This window comes from Trichomycterus rosablanca, chromosome 11 (assembly GCF_030014385.1).
Source record: "Trichomycterus rosablanca isolate fTriRos1 chromosome 11, fTriRos1.hap1, whole genome shotgun sequence".
NCBI lineage: Eukaryota > Metazoa > Chordata > Actinopteri > Siluriformes > Trichomycteridae > Trichomycterus > Trichomycterus rosablanca.
This window is the reverse complement of record NC_085998.1, coordinates 38,812,918-38,835,177: the sequence shown is the minus strand read 5'-3', so window position 1 is coordinate 38,835,177 and position 22,260 is coordinate 38,812,918. Positions and strand designations below refer to the sequence as shown.

Here is a 22,260-nt window from a genome sequence, read left to right as displayed (position 1 = left end):
TCGGGGACGATTCGTTTACGCAACAAAACACCAATCCAACCTAGAAAGTCTAAAATCCTGATCTGACCCCCACTGATGCTGTGGTAGGAACTTAATGGGACAGGTTACGCCCACTCGATTACTGCTGTCGTTCTAAGGTAGCGATACATGATCTTAGTAATTCTATGTTTATAATAAACTATAATTTAATTCATAAAGTTATAATTAAGGTCCTACCTCATCCATAGCAGAAAAAACCCCCAATATGGACCCAATACTGTGTAATTCAAAATGTAATGTTTTTCATTCATGCAGCATTCAAGTGCCTCACGTTTACTAGTTAATCTGCACTATGAAGTGTCCTAGCTATCCTACGGCAATTCAGTCAGCAATCGCTTAGTCAAAACGTCCAAGATGTGGAAGTAAAGCAGCTAAAAACACGACAATTCTGTCGACGCTGGGGGGACAAAACCAGGACGAGGTGCTCGCACCATCGCTAGATGTTCTGGGTTTACATTCGACTATTAAGGTGCTGTGCTGTGTATCGTAGCTCATATTTATTCTATCATTCAGGCTATGAGTGTCATTTTTTTAATTACTGCTGTGAAATGTGACTCTGTGATTTTTGAAAAGCGAGCTCTGTGAATGTAGTAGAGCCCAGGTCATATAACTGCTCATAAACGGTTTGATTCAGTATTCTCAGTGAAGTATGATTAAGGTGAATGAGTGAGCTCACACTTACCTGTCCTGGTGAAGATGCTGGTCTGTAGTGTGATTTGTAGGACCGGTCTCCTCACATGGCTTGGACTCTTCAAGCTTCTGGTTTGTTCTTATATAAACACACAGATATTTACTTCAAAACAACACTCACTCACTCACTCTCACTTTCGTAACCGCTTATCCAGTCAGGGTCGCGGCGGGGTGCTGGAGTCTATCCCAGCTTTTCAATGGGCGCAAGGCACACAGTAACACCCTGGACGGGGCGCCAGTCTATCGCAGGGCAGACACACACACACACACCCATTCACCTATAGGGCAATTTAGTGTCTCTAATTAACTTGACTGGACTGGACTGTGGGAGGGAACCGGAGCTCCCGTAGGAAACCCACACAGACACGGGGAGAACATGCAAACTCCGCACAGAAAGGACCCGGACCGCCCCGCCTGGGGATCAAACCCAGGACCTTCTTGCTGTGAGGCGACAGTGCTACCCACTGAGCCGCCCTGTCGCCACTCAAAAACAACAACATATTATATTTTTATTCCATTAATGTAAAGTCATTTCATTCGAATATTAAAAGCCATAATTCGAAATGAATTGTGAACCTATCGTTTACGCATTATTATTACTTCAGCATTGGTTTAGTTCTGCTAAACTGCTGCAGTTACGCCCTCTGCTGGCTGATCGATGGTGCTGCACAGAGATGGGGGATAATGGATATCAGTGCGTAACTCAGTGCATGATACGGATCTCTATATAAACCCACTGGAGCAGGTGAAAAGATGCGGTCAACGACAACGGCCCACAAACAAGACAAACCACGAGGGTCACTTATACTATGGATCTACAGTATAACTGTGGATCATGGACTTGGGAGCGAATCAGCAGGCAAGGATGGAGACAGAGGAGGTTTGATACGCAACCAAACCCTAAAATCATGTTTTCCCGTGAACCGGTCCGTCCTTACTAAAACTGGACATACGGACACCCTTTCTGACTACGTATTTAAAGTGGTCAGTATGTCTTAAAAAAAAAAAAAAAAAAACACCTCAGAACGTCATTCAGAATGATAGAGCACAACATAAACGAGAGACTGAACTAAAGGTCAGTGATGACCGTGATGGATGGACTATAAACAACCGTCCCCTCCATCACACCAAGCTTTTCTCCTCTCTGTGCTCTCGGTTTATCTTTATCATCCTCCAGATTAAGGTTTTTCTTCAGCGTATTTACACGATCCATCCAAGAAACGTTCAGACTGAACTATTTAGGGAATTCGATTCACGAGTCCTGAGTGTTATGAATCCATCACTTTCTTTAGAGCTTTTTAGTGCCAAAAATAATATCAGCTCAGTTCTGATTTCACGCAGGGCTTTTATTAAATCACGCTTTTAAAGAACGAGGAAATCTGACCACAGAGCTCGAACGTGGTAATAAAACCTCCACTAATTGGTCATTTATACGACTGAGAGGAAAAACAAACAGAAAAGAGAACGAGTCTATAAAATAAAGCTGGAGAGATTCCACACGTCTAATGATGTACACAGAACCACGACTGCATCGTTCTGTCTGTTTATTCCTCAGTATAAACATATAAAACTGTATAAACTCTCAAAAGTTTACATACGCGCGTAAGATAAGCACGTTTACACACACGTATGTGAACAAACGTTTGGAACACGTCTGTCCAAAAAAAAAAATAAATAAATACTTTTTTTAATTTTAAGAAATTAATTTCAGGAAAAAAGTTGAATAAATAGTTCATAAATAAAAAAGTAATATATGTATTTTTTAAATTAAAGATTATACATAATTAATAAACAAGAATAAAAGTAAAAAAAAATACATTTCAATAAAAAAATATAATACATAAGAAAAAAATATGTATTTTTAAATTTTAATAAGAAATAATTAATATTTGTTTAACATTTATAAATAAAATAAAATAAAAAAAATTATAAAATGTTTAATAATACATAGAATAATAAATTTTTCATTTTAATAAATAACTTTTAATAACAATTTTAATGAAGAATTAATTTTTATTAATTATTTAATTTTTATTATTTATATCTTTACAAATTTTATGATTATGTTAGATGTGGGTTTGCTGTGCATATGAACAAATCTGTGAGATAAAAAATATTTCTCCCTCTTATTATTCACCCTTTACTTTAGTGGATTTGTGTGTGAGGTTGAAAAGCTGTTTGTTTATGTGTGTACCTGCAGGGTGTTGAGCTATCAGCCTGTAATCTGTGCCCCAGCAGTCTGGCAACGACACTGAAGCTGTTGCTGGTACGATAGACGTCTTTGGCTCCTTCACCCAGGATGGTGGTGTAGCGCTCAGTCAGGGTTCGAATCTCCTGCAGAAGGGTGTGATGGACGCTGTGCTCCGTACACGCCAGCAGAGACGCCAGATACAGCAGAGCCTCACGGGCGTTATCCTGAGACATACACACACACACATACAGTAATACACCCTGGACAATCCATTACTGGACCTCGTCCATCCCCCCTCAGACACAGCCAATCATTTCAGTATCTAGGTATCCGATCAGCTGGATTCCAACCCTGGATCCCAGTGGTAGAGGGTCAGCCAGTTTACCGCTGCTCCCCCCAAGCACCTGCTTTGCCAACTGACCATCACTTAATCTTCTCCTATAATGTTCCAGTGTCCCATTTCATCTCCTCATTTAGTCATTTCCAGTTCCTGATCGCAACTTCTCGCCACCTATACCAGCCCGACCTGACCGAGGAAAGCCGCAGAGTAGCACACGCCCTCCTGCCAGCCAGGGGGTCCTCACACAGGCGCCCTGACCAGGCAGAAAAAGAAGCATATAAACTGCCCAAAAATAAATACATAAATATATATTTCTAATAAAAATAATAATAAATTTTAATAAAAACAATTAATAAATAATTTATGAATAAACGTTAATGTTTATTAAGTTATTTTAATAAGTACAAATTAATAAATAAAATAATATATATTTTTAATTGTAATAAATAAATGTTAATAAAAAATTAAATAATATATTTAAATATGTTAATTTAAATTATTATATAGTTTTATATATATTATATAGTTTTAATCAATAAATAATAAAAAAAACATAATACATAATTAATTAATAAAAAATAATATGTACATTTTTATTTTATAAATACATTTTAATAAACTTAATAAATCATTAAACATTTTTATTATTTGTATTAATATTTATTAATCATATTTATTTTTTATTTCTTTACAAATATGACAAAGTATAATTTGCAGCAGCCCTCCCTCATTTAGCCCAACCAGGTCAATAACAGAGCTGAGATCCCAGCCTCAGAGCTCAGGATCTCAGCAGTGATGCACTAGTGCTTTAGACCACTGCACCACCTGAGCACCCCAACCATCATTTTATACCAAAATCCTGATTTTTGAGCATTACATTTTCTGTCTGACCAGAGAATCCAGTTCACAAGACGTCAGAGGAGCTCTGCTGTACTTTGGCAGTGACACTAGGTTTGAAGAGCTGGAACGTTTTTGCAGGGTATTCCCTGAACTGTTTTTAATCACGATGTCGAAGAGCACATTCGACAATTTTTCTTCAGTCTCTGGGTGGAGATCTGATGTGGCGTCCGCTGTAATAATGACTGATAATACATTTCTGGGAAGTCTGCACTCCCTGCACGTTCCTCGTGGCTTCAAGTTTGTCGTTTTCTTGACTGTCGCCAGTTTGCCACCTCCAGCGAGACTTCCAAGCTCTTCCAAACATCGTCTCAAGCCCTGATGTTCAGCCAGAGCGACCGGAGATCCGGTCCTGATTCCCTGATTTCCGAGAACTTCGATTGAAACACGAGAGTTGGCAGCGTCTTGACCACAGGCATGAAACAAGCCTAAAAAAACCCAATCCCCTCATCCTCAGAGGTGATCCCCAGAGGAAACCGCTCAGGCTCAGGTAGGTACGGTTTTGGAGTTGAAGGTGGTATGAGTAAGTGTCTCAGTGCCTCTGTAAATTTGGGAAAATGAGTGCACATGTGAGCATCTGCTAGTGGTTAAATATAACACCAGTGTGGCTCCTGAGGCTGCTGATTCAATAAAAAGGAACGGGATTCTGGACGACTCTTTAATCCGAACCCACACCCTCACCAAGCCTGACGAAGACTTTTTATCATTTAAACATAAAATAATTAGAAATTCGTGCCGATTTGTGCAACAAATCTTGTAAACCGTGCAGATAATGTGCACGAGATTAAACCACTAACGTGTAAGAACATGTTTAAGTGTTTTGTTCTGGAAGAAAAGATGAGCTAGGTCCACGACCAAAAAACTGTGGACGCCCATCATAATAAGTGGATTAAGCTATTTCCGCTACACCCACTGCAAAAAGCAAGAAAACTGCACCATGCTTTAAACAGATCAACCCTGGCAGAGGAAATTCTCAAAAAGAATGAAGAATTCTACGTGCTTTTTTGTGCAATAGGAACATCAAGGAGCAACAACAGCTCAGCTTTGAATTGCAGGACTGATCACTTAAATTCTGATCATGCCTTTAGTGGCAATGATTGGCCTGTTAGAAAGTGGGAACTGCTGAAGATTTCAGTAGCCGACCGCTTCTTTTCACCTGCACCAGACGGGTTCATACAGAGACCCGTATCATGCACAGAGAGTCACGCACTGTTCTCCATTATCCCCCGTCTCTGTGCAGTACCATCGATCAGCCAGCAGAGGGAGTAACTGCAGCGGTTATCAGGAATCTCCTCCAGCACCTCCAGTCATCGTCTGTATAATAATTGTCATGGTCTGTTTTATTTTGATGTAACATTGGCCTGAAGTGGAATACAAATGGTGATTAATAGTTTTAATTTGCCAATTTACACAAATAAACACAGTTCCACAAAGCTGAATCAGTTCATCTGGACACAAGTTTGTATTGCTACAACATACTTGTGTCCAGATGAACTGATTCAACTTTGTAGATTTGTGTACCTGGATTATTGAGAATGCATCAGGAAATACACACAGTGTTGTGTACAACAATAAGTGTGTAAATTTGAAGTGTGTGTACTAGATACACTGGAACTGAATTAAATAATAAAACCGAAACGTTTCTGTTTCTACTCCACTGGTAAGTCAGTCGAAGAGGAATTCATTCTTTTTTGAGTTGTGTTTTGGTAATGATTTATTTATTTTTCTTTCAACACAGGTCCTGTTTAACATTCACCAATAAAACACTCGTCACTGACTGGCCTTGGTGCATGACTGCGGTGGTTCCCACAAGGCCAGTACGAGGTGCTTTTCACTAAACCGTGTCAATCTTTAACTGACCGCCTCTGACCATCACTGCCTGCTTCTTATCAGTTAAATGAACAGCAATCGTTATAAGCGTTATAAACACGTGTGATAAAATGCACATAGTTTTGGATGAAACTGACTCACAAGAGTACTCATCTAATTTCTTTACTAGAATTGTGTCTGTATGTCTGATGCATTAAACTTAGGTACAAGCAAGTATGGCAATATTATTGTCCATAACTATAGAAAAAAATGTAAAAAAAGGAAAGGAAAGGAAAGAAGGACAGAAGGACGGAAGAAAGATGGATGGACAAACAAAAGGAAGGTAGGAAGGAAGGAAGTATAGAAAAAGAAGGAAGGAAAGAAGGACAGATGGAAGGAAGGAAAGCAGGAAGGAAGATATGAAGGAAAATGCAAAAGGGTGGAAGGACAGACAAAAGGAAGGAAATAAGAAAGAAAGCAAGAAGGAAGAAAAGATGGATGAAAAAGTAAGGCAGGAAGGAAGGGGTGGAAAAAAAGAAGGAAGGAAATAAGAAAAAAATTAAAAGAAAGAAAGCAAGGACAGATGGACGGACAGGAAGGAAGTCAGAAAGGGAAGAAAGAAGGAAATATGGAAAAGGATGAAAGAAAGGAATAAAGGAAGGAAGGACAAATGTAAAAGGAGCGAAGAAAGGAATAAAAGAAGCAAAACAAGGAAGAAAAAAAGGAAGAAAGGAAAGAAGGAAGGAAGGAAGGAAGGACAGACGAACAGACAAACAGAAAGGAAGGAAGAAAAAAGAAAGAAAGCAAGGGTGGACAGATGGACAAACGGAAGGAAGAAAAGAAGGAAGGAAGGAAGAAAAATAGAAAAGGAAGGAAGAGAGGACGGATGGATGAACGGAAGAGAGGAAGACGGAAGAAAGGAACGTATAGCTCAGTGGTTAAGGTACTGGACTAGTAAACAGAAGGTTGCCAGTTCAAGCCCCGCCACCACCAAGTTGCCACTGTTGGGTCCCTGAGCAAGGCCCTTAACCCTCAATTGCTCATTGTGTTCAGCTCATTGTGTAAGTCGCTTTGGATAAAAGCATCTGCTAAATGCTGAAAATGTAAAATGTATAGGGAAGGAAGAAAGGAAACATGGAAAAGGAAAGAAGGAAAAGGAAGTAAGCAAGGACAGACAAACAGAAAAAAAGAAGAAAAAAGAAAAAAGGAAAGAAAAAGAAAGGAAGGATGGAAAAGGAAGATGTGAAGGAAGGAAAATAAAAATAAATAAATGAATAAACTACAGTTGGAGGTATCAGACATGATTAAGGCATTAAATGCTCTCAGGTGTGTTCAAGATGCCTGTAACGCTGCATAAGCAGCAGTTTAAAAAGATGCAGTTAAATAGTAAAAAGGATCTGATAAAGTGATACGTGAGTAACCAACAATTACAAAAACAGTTTCATCATCTCATGGAAGCCAAGTTCTCGACTAACACTTTACATTAATAACACGTTATATTAATGATTCATTCCCAGTGGCTGTAATCAGTGCATGTTTACTGTATATTAAAAGGATTTACAGTAAAAGATTTCGTAAAACCCACACCGGACGTTCCTCTTCACTCCTAAATGCACCGTTCTTAATGACAGTACAGAGCAGCCCCGGTTCTGGACCGCTTTGCTTGGGGGGGGGGGCAGTAAAACCCAGGTGCGTCGTAGTGGGGGGCAAAGGGGGATAGAGTCACCAGGGCCCCAAATCGGGGGAGGGCCCCAGAGGGCACAATGAGAAAAGAAACGTAGAAATAGAGCACTGGATGTGGATCGGTAATCCGGCAGACGCGCCTGGTGCATGCAACCCGAGCGCAGGTTTACCAAGGGGAGGGGGGCGTGTCGGAGGAATACGGGACTGAGCGCATGTTCACCAAGGGGAGGGGGGGCGTGGTGGAATATGCGCGGGGCAAACGCAACTGAGCGCTGGTTCACCAACAGCGGCCACGGTTCGAAGGTGGCCCACGGTCACTTCTTGTGCATAAGGCCCAGAATTTGGTGCTACGCCCCTGCTTGGGGGGGGGCAACGACACAATTTGGGGGGGGGGCAATGCCCCCCTCAGCCCCCCCCTAGCGCCGGCCCTGGTACAGAGAGAGACCGTCATAATGTTTGGACAGAATGAAAAATGATCTTTAATAATGTAGAACAGCCTGAAGGAAAAGAATTACTCAGCACAAACGCTGATGAACGCTCGCGTGAAACCTTCACCGTGACTCAGTTCTTCTCTCCCGAGTGAGCAGCGTTCAGAGTGAGGTCCAAGCTGAGGAAACTCGAGGGCTGAGTTCGTCCAAAAACACAAAAAACGGCTTCCAAACAGAATCTATAAATGATTTATGGGAGGTTTTGCTGAGTAAGGAACCAGAACTACACGCTCGCCTGAACCTGCGGTCGTGTCATGTTTTTGTGTGACACTTGGAGAGCTGAATCTCATTCAGTCCTTGGTTTTGTGTTGCTTTAGATCCAGCTGTGGTGAACCACAGGCATAGAGAATTCCTGGTTTAACCCCATTTGTGCCACTGCAGACCAGTAAATGCTCTCATGTTTGTCAGATTTGCTGGCGCTGATCTCTGACCCATGGGACCGGAGCTGCCCACCCACATAGAAACTCGTGGTGATCAGGGATGTCGGGTTGGTGTCGTTCTGCCTCTCTTGTCCGATCCCTCAGGTTTGATGACGGTGGTGGAGGTGGGCGCTGATGCCCTGTGAAAGCTTCATGACCTTGTTACCTGCTCGCTCTCACTTTTAGTTATGCTGTAATAATTAGGGGTGTCGGAGTCTCGTGCTACTCTCCGCAGAACTCCATTTCTTGTTGTTTTAACCCGAAGCGGTTCTGATGGAAACTTGTTCACCCACCCGAGGCTGAATCCTGCAAGTCGAGGCTGCTGTCGACAATGCTGCTCCTACTAGATGTGACGGACACCTGCCGTGTCTGCACCAAAAATGAAGCTGAAGTCTCATATCGAGCAAGAACTGTGCAAATTCAACTCGCAAAAGTGCAGCAATTAGTGTCCACAGTTCCCACACCATTAAAAAGTCTCAATGATAGGAACGTTGATGGAACACTGGGGTAAACACGCTTCTGTCCCAACTTTTTTGGCATGTGTACTTTTTGAGTAATAGAATCTTACACAAATACACTATACTGCGAAAAGTATTCGCTCGTCTGCCTTCACACACGTATGAACTTGAGTGACTCCCATTCTTAATCCACAGGGTTTAATATGATGTGGCCACCCTTCGCAGCTATAACAGCTTCAACTCTTCTGGGAAGGCTTTCCACAAGGTTTAGGAGTGTGTTTATGGGAATTTTTGACCGTTCTTCCAGAAGCGCATTCGTGAGGTCAGACACTGATGTTGGACGAGAAGGCCTGGCTCACAGTGTCCACTCTAATTCATCCCAAAGGTGTTCTATCTATCAGGTTGAGGTCAGGACTCTGTGCAGGCCAGTCAAGTTCTTCCACACCAAACCGGCTCATCCACGTCTTTATGGAGCTTGTGCTTTGTGCACTGGTGCGCAGTCATGTTGGAACAGGAAGGGACCATCCCCAAACTATTCCCACAAAGTTGGGCGCATGAAATTGTCCAAAATCTCTTGGTGTGCTGAAGCATTAAGAGTTCCTTTCACTGGAACTAAGGGGCCGAGCCCGACTCCTGAAAACCCCCCCACACCATAATCCCCCCTCCACCTACACTTTACACTCGGCACAATGCAGTCAGACAGGTACCGTCTCCTGGCAACCGCCAAACCCAGACTCGTCCATCGGATCTCCAGACGGAGAAACGCGATTCGTCACTCCCTTGCTCTGGAGTACAGTGGCGGCGTGCTTTACCCCACTGCATTCGGTGATGTGAGGCTTGGATGCAGCTGCTCGGCCATGGAAACCCGTTCCATGAAGCTCTACACACTGTTCTTGAGCTCATCTGAAGGCCACATGAAGTTTGGAGGTCTGTAGCGATCGACTCTGCAGAAAGTTGGTGACCTCTGCCCACTATGTTCCTCCGAGGATAATCCCAGATGCCACCCATGCTGGGCCACCCATGGCTATATGTGTACAAAAGCAAACGTCCAGACCAAAAGGTTCATCTACTGGTGTCAGATAAACACCAAACGACTCCTGGAGAAGGGGGTCTGGACGGTCCCATTTGGTGCATCTCTGCCCTCGTCGACACGTTCTGGTCACTTTGATTTTAGAGATTTGACGGACGCCCCCCTCAGAGTGCTCCTCGGGGGGTTATATCAGCCAGCTTAACCTCGGCATGTGGCGTCCAAATGCTCACATACCAGTCACACACAAACTGGTCCAGACGGGTTTCTGATATTTCTGGAATCTATTTGTGGTCAAGTTTTTACAGTCCAGTAGATCCGGTATGTGCAGGATTTATTTTTGAAGATTTGTTAACACAGCGGTACCTTAAAACTGGACGTCAGTTGGTTCTGGGACTGGTGTCGAGCTTTGGGATGTTTGGGAAACCTGTTAATGCGTCCATGGTCGTGTGGAGCTGCAGATATTTTAGTCTCATGTAAAATAATGAGGTTGTTTTTGACACAAATATAATATAAACACACTGAAATACAATTACAAACAGTTAAACATCAATAAAAATACAATAAAAGCTGCACTTTAGTTTGACTACTTTATTGTTTCCTGACGCTTCTTAATGGTGGAGATGCTTGATGTTGGAATACCGTATTCCCATCAGCACCGGCGCATTCACATGAGACGTGACAAAACCGCTTCTGCGCTTTTTTTGTTTGTTTGTTTGTTTGTTTGTTTGTTTGTTTGTTTATTAGTATTTTAACGTCATGTCACTTTGTTTACATTCATTACAGAAACGGTAGTTACTCACTACACAAGATTCATCGTTTATATCGAACACAGTCATGGACAATTCAGTGTCTCCAATTCACCTCACTTGCACGTCTTTGGACTGTGGGAGGAAACCGGAGCACCCGGAGGAAACCCACACGGACACGGGGAGAACATGCAAACTCCACAGAGAAAGGACCCGGACCGCCCCACCTGGGGATCGAACCCAGGACCTTCTTGCTGTGAGGCGACAGAGCTACCCACTTAGCCACCGTGCCGCCCGCTTGTGCTTTTTTTCATGTTAGGTTTTGTGCACCGCATGTGAATGCGCCGATACTGAAGGGAATACAGCATCTCCACCATTAAGAAGCATCAGGACACAATAAAGAAGTAAAGCTAAAGTGCAATTTAATTGTATTTTTATTGATTTTAATTGCATTTCTGTGTCTTTATATAGGGCGGCACGGTGGCTCGGTGGGTAGCACTGTCGTCTCACAGCGAGAAGGTCCTGGGTTCGATCCCCAGGTGTTTGCAAGTACTCCCCGTTTCTCATGTGGGTTTCCTCCGGGAGCTCCTGCGATGGACTGGCGCCCCATCCAGGGTGTTACTGTGTGCCTTGCGCCCATTGAAAAGCCGGGATAGGCTCCAGCATGTTTAAGAGATGTAGAGTTACAAGGTACCGCTTTATAATATAAATCTGTAGTCAGTAAAAAAGTAAGAATAAGATTATAACCCGTGTCAGGGGGGTCCAGAAATTAAAGAGAAAAAAAGGTTCTATAGTACGTCTCAATCAGCGCTGTTCTTTAAAAATAAATGATTAAAATAGTTTTATTCGCTGTGAATAACTGCAGTGAAACGTCAGTTGTGCAATGATGATATTTGTGAAACGAATGTTTATTGTTGGATCAGACACGCACAGAACATGTAGCAACGCTGCCAGCGTCGTCCTTTCTAAGAACTCTTATTTTATTTATGTATTTTTTCTTTACAAATCTCCTCACAGTAACTTTAAACATGTGAGTGTGCAGGGGGTAAAGCAGCCTCTCGCACGCCGCCCCGGAGGAAACGCCGATCAGAAACATGACATGATAAAGTGAAGATCCTCGACGTGAAACAGAACCCGCGGACGAACAGCTCGTTTCAGCCGCCACTATTAATCTCCCCGAGGTTCCATTTCCTGAGAACAGAAGAAGCTTTTGATTTATTTTGATTTTAATCTGCTTTCTTTTAAAGTTACAGAGAAACGCTGGAGAAATCTTTACGATCAAACATCAACAACCCAAAATCCATCAAACGTTTATGGCAAGGATTTATCGAGCTGTTAGGATATACGTGACGTGACGAAGCATTCATTTTCATTAGAGCTGCGATGTACGGCAATAGGAGGCGGAGCTAACATCAGAGAAACCAAGTGGGCGGAGTCAGCAACTATTATGCAAATTAGAACGAGCGAAACGAGCGAATGTGGTGATTAACCAATAGGAATCGAGTACTGAGTGGAGCAGCACGTGTATTATCTCCAACACACACACACACTGTCGCACACACACACACTCTTACACACCCACATACACACACACTAACACACACACACACTCTCAAACTCATATACACTCTGACACACACTCGACTCTCACACACTTATTTACACACACTCTCACATACTTATACACACGCTCACACACTGACACACTCACTCTCATGCACTCACACTCTAACACACACACCTACACACACTCACACTCTCACATACTCATACACACTCTTACACACTACCGTACACACACGACTCTTACACACTTATCTACACACACTCTCACATGCTCAGTCTCACACATTTACACAATATTGCACACATACACACTCTCACATTCACACACTTACATGCTCGCACACTCACACAAACACTCTCACACACTCTCACGCACACTCTCACACACTTACACACACTCTTGCACTCACAAACACTTACTCTAACACACACACTCTCACACAGTCACACACACACTCAAACACACTCTCACACATATACATACACACACACACACACACTGTCACACACTGTCACACTTAAACACACACCCACATACACACACACACACATGATTCTCATGATTCTGAAATTGCACATTCTGTCACCACTTCATACACACAACTGCCCCACACATCCAGCTTTATTAATAATTAAATAAGACTTTGAAAGAAAAATAACGGTGAAGAACTGATGATTCCAGAGTCACCAAAAATGTACACAAAAACACAGTAATGAACAAACTGTCCCAGACAGATAATAAACACAACAGGAACACGCTGGTGATTAAACGCTCTAATAAAAGAGCGAAGCTGGCAGGTAAGGTCCGTTTGTGTGAGTTTGTGTGTGTGTGTGTGTGTGTGTTATTCAGCCACATCACGGTTTCCTCTCGCCCTGCCAGCTGTTTTGGGGGATTTAATTTCAGGGGTGAGTGGGTTTAGAACAATACTGACTGAGGTACAAGTCGACACTTTGAGGCCGAACAATCATTGAGAGGAAAACGGCCCATAAAGAGACGGACGAGGAACAGGACGGAACGAGCGACGTCCACAGAACACAGAGAGACGAGCGTAAACAAACGGGGTCTCAGATATAAAAGCTGCACTTTTTTATTTATTTATCTTTAGTCATAGCCAATGTCAGTCCCATCGAACAGATTCTGAATGTATTTGAAAGCGCGGGGGCTTAACAGCCAACATCGGTGGCAGACTTCCCCACAGTTGTGTTTCCAATCCTCCCCAGAAGAGAGAAGTGTGGGAAATAAAAGTCTAACCTCTAATTAGCAAACACACACATTTTTAAACACACACTTTATATATTTTAGACACACCCTGCAACTAACTTCAACACATTCAGTCATGAATGAAAATAGACCCTTGAAATCCCAAACACGGCTCGTGGATTCTTTCTCACTTTCAGAAACGTTGTGCTCTTGATGTGATTTTTGCATAAACATAAAAAAATCATAAATTCCTCCTTAATAACAGCTCAACAGTTTAAATAATAAATATTATGGCATGGATAAAGATAAAACAATATATTATTAGTGAATTAACAGAAATATTTTGTTAGGGCCACTAACAAAAATATATTTTTAAGTTTAAAATTCAAGAATAAAGTCAAAATAAATTCAATAATAAAGACAAATAAATTCAATAATGAAGTCAAAATAAATTCAAAATAAATTAATTAATAAAGTCAAAATAAATTCAATAATGAAGTCAAAATAAATTCAATAATAAAGTCAAAATAAATTCAGTAATAAAGTCAAAATAAATTCAAAAATAAAGTCAAAATATATTCTAAAATAAAGTCAAAATAAATTCAGTAATAAAGTCAAAATGAATTCAAAAATAAAGACAAAATCAATTCAATAATAAAGTCAAAATAAATTCAATAATGAAGTCAAAATAAATTCAATAATACAGTCAAAATAAATTCAATAATAAAGACAAAACACATTCAATAATAAAGTTGAAATAATTTAGAGGACAAAGCGGAAATATTATGATCATAGTGACCTCCTGAAAATAGAAAAAAACCTTTGAAATCCCAAACACGGCACGTGGATTCTTTTTCACCCTCAGAAACGTTGTGCTCTTGGTGTGATTCAAAAGTAATGAAAAAATGATAAATTCCTGCTTAATAACAGCTCAATAAATAATAAATATTATGGCCTGGATGAAGATAAAACAATATATTTTTTAGTAATTCAACACAGAAATCCAGTTAATTCCAAAGGGTTCACAAACTTTTCCCCTCCGATCACTGTGTGATTACTGGTACTCACCTCACTGGTCAGGCCGACGGCCCCGTGGATTTTAGCCACATGTCCCAGCAGTCCTTGTGTTTGCTGACCCACAGTCCTCAGCGTGTGCAGGAACGGGTGGAGGGAGGCAGGGCTGACCTGAGCCACGTCCACCAGCGAGGACAGCAGGACTTCATTCAAGGAAGCGTCGCTCAGGTGAGCGGTCAGGGACGGCACCACAGGGGCCAACGTCTAGGATTACATAAATAAGTGAACTTACATGATATGGATTGTCTGGTTTACCACCGCTTTATCCTGGTCAGGGTCACAGTGGGTCTTTGGACTGTGGGATGAAACCGGAGCACCCGGAGGAAACCCACGCAGACATGGGGAGAACATGCCAGTTTAACACAGAAAGGACCCAGATCGTTCTACCTTCTTGCTGTGAGGCGACAGTGCTACCCACCGAGACACCGTGCCGCCCCATTCCAAAACCACAGGCGTTAATATTGAGTTCAGGCTCACTTCAGTCACAGTTGCCTCACAGCAAGATGGTCCTGGGTTCGATTCCCAGTTTAAACGGTCTGGGTCCTTTCTGTGAGGAGTTGGCATGTTCTCCCCGTGTCTGTGTTGGTTTCCTCCAGGTGCTCCGGTTTCCTCCCACAGTCCAAAGATGTGCAGTCAGGTTAACTGGAGCTATTAATTATTATTGCCCCTAGTGTGTGAAATACACCAAGAGAACAGTACAGACTCAAGGAGGCATTACGTTGCTGTGACGTCACTTCCGGTGGTACGCACGCTGAGACGCTAGCCTAGTTGTTTGTTTGTAGCCTTTAGCTAAATAACTTTTTATATACGTATGTTTTAAACATATAATTTATACGTTAATCTTCCGTGTGTTGTTGATTTAGTTTTATTTTGTTTATCGTAAAAAAGCGCTTGTGTTTACTAACGTAAATTCGTGCTGTGTTGGAAACTAGGAAACTTCTGCTACCGGCATCCGAACGAAGCCGGTTTTGTTTGTTTTTGTACTTCAGCGCATAAACATCATAATTATCCAGAATTAAAACCGTTTTCGGTCCGCACGAAGTGCGTTTGTGTTTGGTTGTGTTCTGTATTTCAGCTCTTAAAACACCTCTGTTTTGTGGGGAGTTATAACCGTTTCTGTTCGTAGGAAGCGCGTTTATTTGTTTTGTACACCAGCGCATAACACCGTTCTCCTTTAGAATTACAGCCGCTTTTGTCCTAACGAAGCGCATTTGTGTTGTTTGGTTGGTGGTTTTTGTATTCCAGCTCATCATCGCCTGTTTCATCCGGAATTAAAGCCGTTCTTCTGTGACTACCAGCAGAAGCGCCGGTGAATCCAACATAAACATCATCTCCAACTCATCTTGTAAAGCTAAGTATATTTCTTTGTTACTATGGCCCCAGCAGGAGCTTTGTATCCATGTTCCGAGTGTAATATGTTCAGTTATTCCTTCTCCGTGTTTAGTGATAACTTTACATGTGATAAGTGTAGATTAGTTGTTAGTCTGACGGAGAAGATCTCAGTGTTAGAAGGGCGCATTCGGGCGTTAGAACAGACTACTACTAGTGAGGGCTTAGATTCAGCTGTAGCAGTCCCGAATGCCAGCAGTTCAGGTACAGAACCCCAGACTCCGGCATTAGAGCCCTCACAGCGGGGCGACTGGGTGACGTCTCGGCGACATAGTCGTAGGGAAAAGCACCGACCATCTCAGTTGCACGTGTCCAACAGGTTTTCCCCACTCAGTGAGCCACCCGCTGAGAAGCCTGTTAATGTAAGTGCTCTGGTTATAGGAGATTCTCAGCTCCGACACGTGCGTATTGCAACCCCCATAGAGACACCAGCAACCATAGTCACTTGTATTCCGGGGGCCAGGGCGCCTGACATCAGAGCAAACCTGAAAGTGCTGGCTAAAGCTAATCGTAGATTTTCGAAGATTGTTATCCACGTCGGCACTAATGATGTTCGTTTACGGCAGTCTGAGGTTACTAAGAGTAATGTTAAAGAGGTGTGTGAGTTAGCTAGGTCGATGTCTGAGGCAGTAGTGTGCTCTGGCCCCTTACCGATTCGACCCAGTGGCGAAACCTACAGCAGGTTGTTGTCGCTGAACCGCTGGATGTCTAAATGGTGCTCAGAAAACTGCATTGATTTTGTAGATAACTGGTCCACCTTCGAGGGAAGGCCTGGTCTTTTGAAGCGGGATGGTGTCCACCCCACGTGGGAGGGTGCTGCTCGCATTTCTTACAGCATAGGTGACAGGCTTTACCACCGCGTTAGTGTAGCGGCAGATAGTGTTAAAAGACTATCCAGAGCCAAGACCAGGCAGCAGACTAACAGGCCTAACCAACTGTCTGCGAGTCGCCATCGGACGTCACCCGGAATCCTTAGGTCACAAACCATTGAGACTGTGTCTGTTTACCGTGGCAGGTGTAAGCCAAAACAAAATCAAAAAGTATGTCATAATAACTTAATTAAAATTAATCTAAATGAGCATCATGAAAACCCTAGTAAAGTTAAACTAAAGTTAGGACTTCTAAACATCAGGTCACTTGCATGCAAAACAGTAATTGTAAATGAAATAATTACAGATAATTGTCTTAGTGCCCTGTGTTTAACCGAGACCTGGGCTAGACCTGATGAGTATCTAGGTTTAAATGAAGCATCTCCTCCGGGTTACAGTTATGAACATAAGCCACGTCTTAGCGGTCGTGGTGGAGGAATAGCCACAATTTATGATAAAGACATAGGTCTTACTGTAAAATCAACTCCCATAACAAACTCGTTTGAAGTTCTTATCTCTGACATAACCAATAAATGTTCATCTGATAAAAATAGTATGTTTAAACTGGTTACTGTTTATCGACCCCCTGGTCCTTACTCAGAATTTCTTAACGAATTTGCCGATTTTCTTTCTAAATTAGTCTTATCAACTAAGAAAGCTCTAATTGTTGGTGACTTTAATATTCATTATGAGGATAAGTGTAATCCACTCAAAATTGCGTTTGACTCTATTTTAGAATCTTTAGGCATCACCCAAAATGTAACAGGACCCACTCACCGCTGTAAACATACCTTAGATTTAATACTTACTTATGGTATAAACATAGACAACCTGGAAATTATACCACAGAATGACTTAATCTCTGATCACTCCCTACTAATATATGAAGTGTCCCTGTCCAATAATATACAGCAACCACATCGTTTTAAATGTAAGCGCACTATTACATCTGCAACTGCAGCAGCGTTCATAAACTGCCTACCAGAATTACCAAATATATCAGCATCAGAACCTAAAGAACTAGATCAGGCAACTCAAAACCTAGAGACCGTACTGCGCACAACCTTAGATAACGTAGCCCCACTCAAAACTAAACTGATTAGGGAGAAAAAACTTGCTCCATGGTACAATGACCACACATGCGCACTTAAACAAGCAGCACGAAAATTAGAACGTAAGTGGCGTCACACTACACTGGAGGTGTATAAGATTGCTTGGAAAGATGCTCTAACTGAGTATAAACATGCACTTATAAAAGCTAAATCTGTATATTATTCATCCCTAATAGAGAAAAATAAAAACAATCCTAGATTCCTTTTTGAGACAGTGTCCAAATTAACTAAAAACGTCAATGAAACTGAATCTAATATACCGCCTGACTGTACCAGCGATGATTTTTTAAAATTCTTTAATGACAAGATAGAAAAAATACGACTTCAGAGTCAGAGTGTGTCACTTGCCAATGTTAAGTATGGACTCACTCCGAGCAGCATTGGTGATAATAGTAACGAGTTAATCCAACTAAATTCCTTTAATCCAATCTCCCAAAATGAACTAACTGTGTTGATTAAATCATCGAAGTCATCATCGTGTATACTCGATCCTGTTCCAACTCGTTTACTTAAAGATTTACTCCCAGCTATTGTAGAGCCCCTGCTTACATTAATCAATGCATCCCTTAGCCTTGGGTATGTACCTAAATTGTTTAAAAGTGCTGTTATTAAACCCCTGATTAAAAAACCTAATCTTGATCCACATGTTTTATCTAATTATAGGCCAATTTCAAACCTTCCTTTTGTCTCAAAGATATTAGAAAAAGTCGTTTCCAAACAGCTATGTTCTTATTTGAATGAAAATTGTATTCATGAAAAATTTCAATCAGGATTTAGACCCAACCATAGTACCGAAACCGCATTAATTAGAGTAGTTAACGAGTTGTTAATGTCTTCTGATAATGGATGTGTCTCTTTTCTTGTTCTATTAGATCTTAGCGCAGCGTTTGATACGGTCGATCATAACATTTTACTGGAGAGGCTAGAAAATACAGTAGGTGTTAAAGGACTCGCACTCTCGGTTTAAATCATATCTGACTGACCGCTCTCAATTCGTTTATGTAAATAATAAATGCTCAGAAACTACAAAAGTAAAGTGTGGTGTTCCACAGGGGTCGGTACTTGGACCGCTATTATTTACACTCTATATGCTTCCACTAGGTGAAATTATTCATAAACATGGCATAAACTTTCACTGCTATGCAGATGACACACAGCTGTATATATCAGCCAAACCAAATGATACTGACACAATCAGTAAGATAGAAGATTGTGTAAACGACATAAAAAACTGGATGTCGTGTAATTTTCTTTTACTTAATTCAGATAAAACTGAGGTTTTACTTGTTGGCTCTAAAGCTGCAAGAGACAAGTTGTCTAACCTGGTGCTAAACTTAAACACGTTCTCTGTTACTCCCAGCCCAGATGTAAAAAACTTAGGTGTCACAATAGATTCAGATCTCTCCTTTGATACACACATTAATAATATTACTAGAGTTGCTTTCTATCATTTGCGTAATATCTCTAAAATAAGAAATATACTATCTGTTAATGACGCCGAAAAACTGATCCATGCGTTTATAACTTCTCGGTTAGATTATTGTAATGCTCTTCTAACTGGATGCTCTGGTAGATCCTTAAACAAACTCCAGTTAGTTCAAAATGCAGCAGCTCGAGTGCTAACTAGAACTAAAAAATTTGATCATATCACTCCTGTTCTATCATCTCTACACTGGCTGCCAGTTAAATTTCGCATTGATTACAAAATACTTTTACTAACCTATAAAGCGCTACATGGTCTGGCTCCACAGTATCTGAGTGAGCTTATTAATTACTACAACCCAGCACGTCCACTTCGTTCACAAGATGCAGGGTTACTTATAGTTCCTAAAATTAAAAAGACCAAAGCTGGTGGAAGAGCGTTTTCTTACAAAGCTCCACAACTCTGGAATAATCTTCCTGCCTCTGTTCGGTATTCGGACACAGTCTCAATGTTTAAGTCTAAACTGAAAACATATTTATTTTCTCAGGCTTTTGATTAATATAGACAAAGGCGCAGAGCTTGGGGGTTCTTGGTCATAGAAACTTGTGGTGATCAGGGATGTTGGGTTGCTGTCGTTCTGCCTCTCTTGTCCGATCACTCAGGTTTGATGACGGTGGGGAGATGGGCGCTGATGTCCTGTGAAAGCCTTCATGACCTTGTTACCTGCTCGCTCTCACTTTTAGTTATGCTGTAATAATTAGGGCTGCCGGAGTCTAAAACTCTCTGTAAAACTGTTTGTCAACTAGCATTGTACATTATTAACTACATTCTCTGTTGTTTTACCCCGAGGGCATTCTGATGGAAACCTGTTCACCCGCCGAGGTTAAGGATTAAAGTCGAGACTGCCGGGACAACGATGCTGCTCCTGTCAGATGTGACGGGTCTGGAGTAATTGCAACGACAAGAAATCACTACAGACTTTATTGAAGACTAGAGCGGATAACAACTCTATTATTATTTAATTGTTTATTTATCTATTTATTACCACTGTATGACTTTTAGATCATTCAATTCTGTGTTTGTATGATTTGTGTAAATCGTGTATTTATTTAAAGTATCCCCCAAGAAGGATGGGCCCTGTTGAGTCTGGTTCCTCTCAAGGTTTCTTCCTGTAATTTTCAGGGAGTTTTTCCTTGCCACAGTCGCCCTCGGCTTGCTCAACAGGGGTTTTTGTATCTGTTGGTCCTGGATTTTGTAAAGTTGCTTTGAGACAATGTATATTGTAAAAAGCGCTATGTAAATAAAGTTGACTTGACTTGACTTGACTCAAGTGCAGGACCAAAACCCAACACATCAACGAATTTTAAAACCATTAAAGGTTTCTTGGCGATCAAACATCTGTGTGCTATGCTTTTTATTCATTTATTTCTGTTAACTGGTTAATCCTGGTCAGGGTCACAGTGGGTCCAGCATTACTGTAATCCCTACAGTACAGTTTCAGGGACTCAGATCTAAACTCCAGATAAAAACGAGCCGGTGAAAGTTGATGGGAAGCACATGCGCCGGGTTCTCCTCTGCTACCCTGACCTCAGCGCCGAACACCGCGGTATCGGGATTCAGTGGGGGTCTGGTAAAAATAGAAAACAACTCCCGAATTTCTCACTGCGTCTCCAGAGGTTCAGATCCGGTCCAGTCCAGTAGAAGCAGCTCTGTGATTGGCCGGTTTCAGAGCTGCCCACTTGTAATGAGTTCCTGATTCTCGGCTCTTCTAGGAAAGAGTGACTGAGAAACTGAGAGTCACCAGAAAATTCAGTATTGTTTATTGTTCTGTACAAAGTTTCACAACTGAGGAAGAAACTCCAGCGTGGAGCAAATGACTGACAGTAGGAGTGTGTGTGTGTGTGTGTGTGTGTGTGTCACGTTCCTCTAAAAAATTACAGTATTTAGCAAATGTGCTACCTAACAGGATCAAGCCCAAATTATGTGCAATCGATTTCTAAATAAGCTTCATAACAGGGTCCAGGGTGACACACATGGTTGGATTTCCCAATTTTTCTTCCAGTGTTGCCATATCTGATTATCCAATCACATTTCACTTCCTCTACTGCCTAAACGAGGCGGGTCATGACCAACACACGACCTCTCCGACATGTGTGCATTAGCCGACCACTTCTTTTCACCTACACAAGCAAGTTCATATGATACGACAGTGTATTAGGGCCACTGTAACAAAAATATAAAAAATTTAAAAAAAAAAGTTTTGATTTAGAGAATAAAGTCAAAATAAATTCAATAATAAAGTCAAAATATATTCAATAATAAATCAAAATAAATTCAATAATAAATTCAAAATAAATTCAATAATAAAGTCAAAATAAATTCGAGAAAAAAAGTCAAAATAAATTCAATAATAAAGTCAAAATAAATTCAAGAATAAAGTTGAAATAAATTCAAGAATAAAGTCAAAATAATTTCAATAATAAAGTCAAAATATTCATGATGTGGTAAAGTTATCAGGGCAGTGATAGCTCAGTGGTTAAAGTACTGGACTAGTAAACAGAAGGTTGCCGGTTCATGCCCCACCACCACCAAGTTACCACTGTTGGGTCCCTGAGCAAGGCCCTTAACCCTCAATTACTCATTGTGTTCAGCTCATTGTGTAAGTCGCTTTGGATAAAAGCGTCTGCTAAATGCTGAAAATGTAAATGTAAATCTTACTATCGTATTGGTTTCACAAATAAAGAAATCCTCGATCTCCTGCACATCAGCACCAGTTTGTTATTAGTGTGAGGACGCTGAAACGGCTTTGCAATAAACTGTGATTATTTAGGAGAAT

At 41.3% G+C, this 22,260-nt stretch overlaps 1 protein-coding gene across 1 annotated transcript in view; it reads right to left on the bottom strand.

Moving 5' to 3' along the window:
• veph1 (ventricular zone expressed PH domain-containing 1) overlaps positions 1 to 22,260 on the bottom strand; it is an 81,336-nt gene that overhangs the window by 28,022 nt on the left and 31,054 nt on the right. Inside the window, exons 5-7 of the mRNA XM_063004919.1 lie at positions 14,626 to 14,835; positions 2,924 to 3,144; positions 722 to 808 (exon numbers count right to left, since the gene is read on the bottom strand). Of these exons, the coding sequence (XP_062860989.1) occupies positions 722 to 808; positions 2,924 to 3,144; positions 14,626 to 14,835 (518 nt within the window). The remainder of the gene's footprint in view (positions 1 to 721; positions 809 to 2,923; positions 3,145 to 14,625; positions 14,836 to 22,260) is intronic.